The 9846-nt window shown below is 33.7% G+C and overlaps 1 protein-coding gene across 1 annotated transcript; it reads left to right on the forward strand.

Annotated features, from left to right (window-relative positions):
- Positions 1–9510, forward strand: LOC145296083 (uncharacterized). The gene is made up of 2 exons (XM_080142222.1): positions 1–64; positions 7366–9510. The coding sequence occupies exon 2, from the start codon at positions 7745–7747 to the stop codon at positions 8429–8431; it is 687 nt and encodes a 228-aa protein (XP_079998348.1). The 5' UTR covers positions 1–64; positions 7366–7744; the 3' UTR covers positions 8432–9510.
- Positions 9511–9846: the final 336 nt, after the last annotated feature.

The following is a 9846-nucleotide window of genomic DNA, read 5'->3' on the forward strand; positions in this document are numbered from 1 at the left end:
CCGGAAACGGAAGTAGCTGTGACGCCATATTGTTATTTTATTTTAAGAGCAAAAACGTGAAAAGGTACGTTTATCCGCTTTTTTTTTTCTCCCGGCATATCAACAAACTTTTGTTTCTTCATTCTTTCTTGTTTTTCTTTTTTTATTTACATATTAATATCTACGTACTTGTTTGTCACATCTCGTGGGGGGCCGGGATTCTTTTGTTTTTGTTTTTTTACATACATGGAACAAACAAAAAAAGTTTTTTTTTTTATAAAACAATTTCCAAAAAGTCGTCGTTTTGTTTTTTTTGTTGTTTGTTTTAAATTAGAGCGAAAAAATATCTCGATTTCTTTGAAATTAATTTAATAATTTTATTTATTTTTAAACCCATTTGTATTATTATTATTTCTGTCTTTTCTTTCTTTTTTTTAATTTAATCAAATAAGTATAGTTAAACGTTTAATATTAATTGTTTATTTTATTGTTTGTAATTTAAATGTCTTAAAACATCTTTGTTCTAAATCGTCTTTTGTTTAAACTAATAAAAACAAATAATCCTTTTTATTATAAAATTGTTTTTATTTCAATTTAAAGTTAATTATTTTCACACAAAAAAAAATAACTAAACTCTATTTAAAAAATTTTTTTTTTTTAATTCTAAAAATTTCATAAATTTTATTCAGAATTTTTTTATTTTTATTTTAAACCTAATTAGATTTCTATGTTTGTGCGTTTACAGACAATACTATATTTTTTATTTATTAATTTTAGATGTAATTTCCAAATTAAATTCAATTTTAACGGTATCTTTCGTTTATTAAATTATTAGGCGAAAAAGATTAATTAATTAAAAGCCCCCCCTCCCCCACCTCATATTAAGAATAACTTTCTAAATACGTTATTATTATTTTTCAGCATGGTTGGTTCGTAAGCTGCATAAGTTCCCGATTTTTATTTTATTTTAAACAAAAATAAATGTTTAATTATTTTTGTTTTTCAAAATTTCAATAAGCACAGTAAAAACGAAATAAATACGTATTTATTCAAAAGTCATTTTTTATTCAGTAAATTTTCAGATTAGGTCCATCTCCACCTCCACAATTTTCTTTTAAATGCCGACTTTTAAAAGTTTATGGCCATGCTGGCTGAATTGCTGAATACGAAAATCGCCTTTTGCAGAAATAATTAGTTATCGAGATATACAAAGTTGTATTATGCATTGTATTCTTTGGCGGCCATCTTTGTTACGCGCGTAGATTTGTTTATGGCGCGCACGCGCGTAAAAACGATGGCCGCTAAAGAATACAATGCATAATACAACGTTTTATATCTCTATAACTACTTATTTTTGCAGAATTTCAATGCGATTTCCGTATTCAGCATAGTAGAAAACTTATAAAAGTCGTCATTTAAAAGAAAATTGTGGGGGTGGACCTAATCTAAAAAAATACCTTTTATTCTATTTTTTTCTTTTTCAATAAAAAATAGGTGATTATTCACTTATGTTACCGCGCTATTTTTTAAAATAGTATTTTCAAGTTAAATTGAAGTTTTACAATATCTTTTTTTTAATAAAAATTGTTAGGTGAAAGGACAGAATAGTTGCAAAACACCCTGCCTTTCTCGTGTTAAGAATGGCTTTCTAAATAACGTTATTTCAGTACGGTAACATAGGTGCATAAGTACCAAAACAAATTTAACTTTAAAGCGACCTTAAAAATTAACAAATTTTGTAAAAAAAAAAATCTCGGTACTTGTACAGTTTAATCAAGACATTAAAAAAATGAAAATATTGGAAAAAAAGTTGGGTTTGTATACACGTAGATTCGAGAAAGTTGTCAAAAAACAAATATATAGCAAATAAATGTTATCTAAGGCAAGATAAGTTATTTTTCTACCTAACTGAATAATTTTTTAGTGTTTTTATTTAATGTAACATGTTTATTCGGCTCGAAAAACATGCAATGTTTACCGATGTATTTGAAGAATGCAAATGGTGGCGGACTCTGTGTTGAATATGTAAGTTTGGGAAAATGAGTTAAAATTAAAACACTATACAAAATACTATTAGAAACCCACCAAACATCTATCAACCTATGTTACAGTAACATATATTGAGTGGGTTTCTAACAAAAATCTTTGCGTCATTGATTAATCAATCACTAGTCTGCCACTTCACAGACAATAAACTTTTATCTGATCAACAATATGGATTTAGGCAAGCCCATTCTACTGCAGATATCCTAACTGTAATCACCGAACATATATACCAAGCACTGGATAAGGCAGGAGAAGCTAGGTCAGTAGCTCTAGATATATCTAAGAATTTTGATAGGGTTTGGCATGATGGTTTTCTCATGAAAATTAAATTATATGGTAATACTTAACATAATCAAATCTTTGGATAAGAGAAAAATTCATGTTATCCTAGATGATCGTATATCAAAACAACATGTTATAAATGCGTGTGTGCCACAGGGGTCAATTCTTGGCCCTTCATTGTTCCTGATATTTATAAATGACCTCCCTTATGCCTGTTTTACAAGAATTTCAATGGCAACTGCTCTAACAAATTCTAAGCATTAGTATCCCCTCAACGACAATATCCCCAACAAGCAGCAAAATCCCACGCCTACACTGAGATCACTAGATGCCGTAAAGCCTTCTACTTGAATAGTTTTTTCCCTCTGACTGCTGCACTTTGGAATTCCCTCTCTGGCCCCTGCTTCCCTGACAGTACTGACTTGCAAAAATTCATGTGTAATGTAAACAGACATTTTGCTACTCAACTCCCTAAATAGTATCCTTGTAAATCTGGTCCCAAATAGCAGCTCCTCACAACTAAGTGGCCTTGTGCCTTGTTTGGGGTGAAATAACGTTTAAAAAAAAATATATAGGATACTATCAATTGTGAGAACATTTTTAGCTTCGTAGAGCATGGCCCCATCTTTAGTTGACCTTTTAAAACTAAGGATTTTTGTTTCCTAGCCAAATAAAAGAAAGTTACGAGCCAAATCTACATGATTTTTGGAATATGACATCTTCGTTCCATGATGAGTACGTACATCATAAACATTTTTCTGTATGTTTTTTTTTAAATAATTCTAAATGTGCACCATATTTTATGTTGAAACTTGAAAGTATGAAAATTCAAATTTTTTCAGATTTGTTTGAACAACTGTTAAAAAATATCAGATTGTTTTTTGACGTTCAACTATATATATATATATATATATATATATATATATATATATAAACATTATTTTTGCCCCAGATAATAAGAGTATATTGTTCTATTAAACTTATTTAAATAATTTGACTTTGCTCGTTTAATGCTACCAGTCCAAGTTACTGATATACCGGTATTTTCCGACCACGTTTCTGTGTTGTTAGAGAGCTAAAAATAGCTACTAAATTGCCTCAATTTAGTGCAAGCCTTATGTTCTGCAAATGGTTTCCTTTGTTTTGGCGGAGTTGTGAGTTGTTTTGTAGATTAAAGTAGCCATGAAGCGAGTTGGGATGAATCAAGCACTTTGACAGGTAAAAGAGTGAGACCAAGAGTTTTCATGGTGACAAATTCTGATTCAGACGAAGGCTAATTTGGCCAGGAGTCTGTTTCTGAATCAATTAATGCTAGTGATGATGAATATATCGATGAAGGAGAAAGTGATGATAATTCTGATGAAGCAAGTGAGCCTAGATAAAAATCGAATGTTCAAAGTAGGGATCGTATCACTCAGCCAGGTGGTAGGAGAGATTCTGGAGTGGTTGATGAGGAATGGAGTTGCAATTTTGTAGCTCTGGATTTGGATTTCCAAATTTTGCCCAGGAGGCATGGTACAGCGGCAAATTAGGTTCAGTAGCTCAGGTCTGATAGGGTTAGAAAGCTTTGGAAGATTGTTGGTGAAAAAACACAATCACCAAAAGATAAGCGTTTTATTATTCCTAGTCGCAATGTAGACACATTACGTACAAATGTAACTTTCACTTGCAACGTAAAGCCCTGTAGAACGTCTACCTTTTTTGCAGCAAACTTGGCAACATCTATCTATTCATGCTGTCTGATTACCAGACCTTTTTTTTTTTTTTTACATATGCATCACCACATTATCAAGGCCAAGAGGCCACTCAAGGATAAGGGTTAAAGAGTGTACAGTAGAAATTGGACAATATAGTCATCGTTAGTAATGAAAATTCGGTAAATTTAATAACTTATATGGAACGGCTCATCAAGAACTTGTTTACGTTAGACTTGAAGACAACCATATTGTAGTCAGCCGGAAAGCAGGAAAACAGAAGACAATTCCACAGGCATGCAGTTCTAAGAAAGAAGCTTTGTTCATGGAATCTACGTTTAGGTTTAGGTACAGATAAAGAGTGGGGGGAATTATTGATAGTGTTTTCAGCTTGAGTGTTTCTTGTGAAAGTTAGGCGATGGGGGACCATAGACTGAAGCTCAGTCGAACACTTTCCATGAAAATAACGATACATCAGAGACAAACTCGCAACATCTCTTCTGTGAGATAGAGGCTGCAGGGAAGAGAAAAGGACATCTCCTACGAGGCTACGAAGTCTATTTTGAACTCTATCAAGGCAGGACAAGTCCTTTCCCATTTGAAAATTCAACTATTTTCGATTCGCATGAAATTTGATAAGTTTTATAAATGTTGCATACAGTTGATTCTCTGGCAAAGCGATCTGTACAAACGCTAAAAAACAAATGACTCCAATCGCTTACTGTCTTTCTTTCTTCCTTTCGTTTGGATATTTTTTCCTCCTCACTTACCAAAGCAAGGAAGTTTTCACAGAAACATGTGTACTCAAAATATTTTCAAAGTTATAGTCAGCTAACATACTTCCTAATTTTCAGTGTAACGCTACCAGAAGCGGTGACAAGGCAAATAATAAGTTATTGTTTTATTTGAAATTTTATAAGAAATATATGTTTATGTAATTATAAAAAAATTTTTTTTTTTAAATTTAAAAAATAACAACCCTTTTTTAAATTTAAAAAATAACAAAAACTTATTTACAATAACAGTCCTTTATTATTATTACGGGGGTACCGTGTTCGGACTCCAGCTAGGCTGTGTCCTAGTGACATATGGCCGAGTGGTCCTAGACATTGTATCAAAGTTTACAGTTACCCAAAGGTGCTGAGTTCAATCCTGAACGAAGGCAGTGAAAAGTAACATTCAAAACAGAGAATCTGCAACTATGTCCCAGAGCTTAGCTGGAGTCCGAACACGGTACCCCCCGTAATAATAATAAAGGTTTGGGTTCGAGACTCCTAACAAACGGTTCCCCAGTTCGATACAAAACACCTGAAGAAGGCCGGAGGGCAAAACGGCCGAAACGTTGTGACTATAACAACCAAGATGAGGAAGTCAGTCCGACAATCTCAGTCAGTAAATATTTATTTCCAATTAACAGACGGGTGCCCGGCTTTCCTAGTCATAATTCTGATATGCATGTGTCCTTAAGTTGTATGGTAGCAAATATTGCTTGAGGGCTGAATGTTTTGGTTTCAGTTCTAGCTGATGGCACCCAAGTCATTTTTGTTTTTACTTTTGAAATCACTACTATATATTAGGTACAATATAATAATCTATATATATATAAAAGCAAAAATGTATGTATGTATGTATGTACGCTTTTCCTCAGTGTCCACAAAAGGCTTCTTTCAGAGAAGCGCTTGCTCGGTTCACAACTTCTTAAAACTTTTTATATCATCTATAAATTGTAATATCTCAGAGTTACCCATGGAGCTCGCCTGTCTATTTAATTTTATTGACTTTCAAACGTTAATTATTCGACATTTCCCGCATCGGCACGCGTTACATTCGGTTTTCGGTATAAAAAAAAGCGAAACTCAACTCTAATCACAGGCCGAAAGCCAGTTGTCTCAAGAGAGCTAAGTGTTACGTTGCGCAGGACCCCAGGTTGGGAACGGTCGTAGTTAGTAAGTTCCCCGCTGCAACAAAACCTAGCAGCCGACTTTTATTGATCGTCTAGTTTGTTTAGGACTTTGGTTGTCATGGTAACTGCGAAGACAGCAGAGTTATTTCCCCCTTGACCGTGCATTTTTTTCTCTTACTTGCTGTTAGCTGTCAACCGCTTGTCATAACAACGTTGCCGGCTGAAACAAAATTAACATGCACACAAAATCAGACGTAACTCAGCACCCCAATTAAGACGTAAGACACGCTGGCTTTTTGTATAAAAATATATTTTGTGTTAGAAATATTTTTCTCGTTCTGTACATAAAGATTTTTAACAGTTCACAGTTTAACGGTGCAGCTTACTTCTGTCATTCAGTGATGGAGAGGGGTGGGGAAAGATGTTATGCTCTCGACAACGCACGTCTCCGCTCCTTTCTTCTCCTTCTTCTCTTGGACTCCAAAATTCACGTCCTTATATTGGCATGAGTTTTTGCTCAGTAATTTTCCATTCCCCTGGTCGATCAACTCTGTTATCGATAATGGATCACGCATTTCCTGGTCACGTTTTCAGTTTTTGTTGACAAATGCATTGCTGCATCTGGCCCAGAGACACTGTAACCCATTTCTCTTCAGCTGACCGACTATTGAATTTGTTTATACACGTGCGTCGCCAACCTCGTGCCAGCTTCACATGACATTCCGACTCCTCCATTATAGTGCAAGGAATGTCACGTTTCAGCCAAAAATGCGTCTCCCCACAAACCTTCACTTTTGTAAACAAAAACATCGTCGTCCGATTTCTCTGTTTACGACGTAATTATATTTGCCGCTTCGACTGGTGGACAATCGATTATTCGATGTCCACCTTTCAAATCTTTTATTATTTTTTTTAAAGAAGTTTTTTTTATTTTCAGTTATGTATCAGATGGTCCCAGCCATCCATTACATAACATAAGTAACGTTTCTTCAATGTCGACTTCGTCATATCAGACTGTAGCTTTCATTTCGCTCCTCCTAATAAACAGGGAGCGGGTTTTTAAAAACAAACAAACCGATTTATTCACCTCATTCAAAACTGTCCCGCACAAAATGCTTACTGCTGAATACCTATCGCCGTCACGTCAATCAAAAATGTGCACCTGTTTTTTTAACACTTTACTATTTTCCAACTGCGCGTCGTGAAGGCTTCGTTTTTTTTTTTCACGGGCACCTGTTTTTTTTTCTTCACATTTTCGGGTTTTTTTCACATACCCCGAAAACCCCCCGGGCAACGCCGGGTACCCCTCACCAGTAATAAATAAAGACAATTTTTAGTAATTAAAACATAACACGTAAGTACTTAATGTTTTCACCTGAAATGCATTGGGTTTCAAATCTGATTATTCTGCACAAACACCCAAATTTTGTTTAATTATTTTTCGTTTTCTATATTTTTCAGGTTGCTCTAAAATGATTGGTTTGAATTAAATGCTGAAAAGTCTCGCACAGCAAGAAACAAACATCTTGAAAGAAACCTTTTCTTACAAATCGATAAAGAAAAAAAAAAAAAGAAACCTTGAAACCTTTAGTCTAATACTCTGACCCATAGATTGAAATAAACTCTCTTTAATAATTACTTTACTGATTAAAAGAAAAAAGAAAGGCATAAACTAGGATTCTATTTTCTCCTTGACTCTATTCATTTGAGAGTCACAAAAGAAAAAAAACCCCGAAAGAATCATTAATCAAAAAATTTAAAGAATAGAATCTATTTAAACCTTTCAGTGCAATGCTGTAGCCACTAGTTGCTTTTATTTATTAGCTTATCACCGTTAAGAATGTCACAAGTTCTGAATAACCAACCCCTGTTCGAATACCAGCAAAAGAGATTTGAAAATAATATGATCGACCTAAATTCTGATCAACCAGATCTGGATCCAGCATCCGACATGCCGCACGTGTGCCAGCACTGTGGAAAGGGGTACTGCCGGAAGGATCGGCTCGATCGTCACAAGCTAACCCACTCTGGCGACAGACCACACAGGTGTGAGATTTGCGACAAGGGCTACTGTCGCAAGGACCATTTAGACCGACACAAGATCACGCACTCCGGAACTAAACCCCATCACTGTAGATTCTGCGAGAAAGACTTCTTCCGCAAAGACCACCTCGACAAACACGAACGTACACACGTTGGCGGCAAGCTCCATGTGTGCGAACACTGCGGAAAAGAGTTCAGCTTGAAACTGCATCTTGATCAACACAGACTGACCCATGGTGCGGATGTCGAAAAAACATCTGGAAATGCTGGTTCTAGTGGCGTCATCAAGTGTGAGTCATGTGGCAAAACCTTTTCAAAGCGATCCTTGCTTGATCTGCACAAAGCGACGTGGTCCGACAGCAGTAAAATGCATATTTGCATATATTGCAACAAGAGCTATCCAAGCGAATGCGAGCGCAACCAGCACTTGACGAGTACGCATTCCAGTATTGCGATGGGCAAGGAGAAATCGACCCAGTGTTGACCAGCAACTCGTCACCACATTTGTAGATTTCTTCAGAAATGTTTGAAAAGTCAAAGAAATTTCATCCATCTAATCTGACAGACTTTTATGTGATTTTTTTTTTCTTTTATCCGTTTTTTAATCCATTTTTTTCTTTTCTTTTATCTGTTTTTTAATCCATTTTTTTTTCTTTTTTATCCGTTTTTTCATACATTTTTTTTCTTTTTTATCCGTTTTTTCATACATTTTTTTTCTTTTTTATCCGTTTTTTCATACATTTTTTTTCTTTTTTATCCGTTTTTTCATACATTTTTTTTCTTTTATCCCTTTTTTCATACATTTTTTTCTTTTATCCCTTTTTTCATACATTTTTTCTTTTATCCATTTCTTCATACATTTTTTTTCATACATTTTTTCTTTTATCCATTTCTTCATACATTTTTTTTCAAACATTTTTTTTTCATACATTTTTTCTTTTATCCATTTCTTCATACATTTTTTTCTTTTATCCCTTTTTTCATACATTTTTTCTTTTATCCCTTTTTTCATACATTTTTTTTCATACATTTTTTTCTTTTATCCCTTTTTTCATACATTTTTTTTCATACATTTTTTTCTTTTATCCCTTTTTTCATACATTTTTTTTTCTTTTATCCCTTTTTTCATACATTTTTTTTCGTACATTTTTTTCATACATTTTTTTTCTTTTATCAATTTTTGTTGAATCTATTTTTTTCTTTTATCCCTTTTTTTTCTTTTCATCAATGTTTTTTCTTTTATCCATTTTAAAAATTAAAAAAAAAAAATCAACATGATCAGCGATGCTTGTGCATAAAAATGTATAAGTGAAGTTTAATGGTTCCAATTTAATTAACAGGAAAGGTCTTGCATATACTTTACTATCAGAAAAAAACGCAGGTGTCTTATACTAAAAATTAGGGAAAATTATCGAGTAGAATTTTAATTGAATACTGCCGTAAGATATGCTTAAATATATTTTAATTTGTGCAGATTATGTATATCTTTTATTACAGAGACAATGGTCTGTCGATTATTATGTTGAACCTAATATATAGTAGTGAAATCAAAACTAAAAAAAATATATACAGTGTAACCCGGATATAAGAAAAACAGATAGAAGAGAGGTTTTCTCTGGTCCAAACTAGAGCCTGTGTAATGCACAGGATAACCCGGATATAAGAAATCCGGACATTCGTCTAATCCGGATATAAGAGAAGCACGGGGACAGTATGGACAGTCTCTTATATCTGAGTTACACTGTATATATGTATTGGGTGCCATCAGCTACTATCGAAACTAAAGCATACAACTGTCCATACTCATTCCTTATCCTCTGAGCCATGTCCACACATACTCGCAAACAAACAGAGTTTTATAATTATGTGTGTATATATATATATATATATACATATGAA

The sequence above is a fragment of the Euprymna scolopes genome, chromosome 16 (genome assembly GCF_053919585.1).
Source record: "Euprymna scolopes isolate OS-2025 chromosome 16, ASM5391958v1, whole genome shotgun sequence".
Taxonomy (NCBI): Eukaryota; Metazoa; Mollusca; class Cephalopoda; order Sepiida; family Sepiolidae; genus Euprymna; species Euprymna scolopes.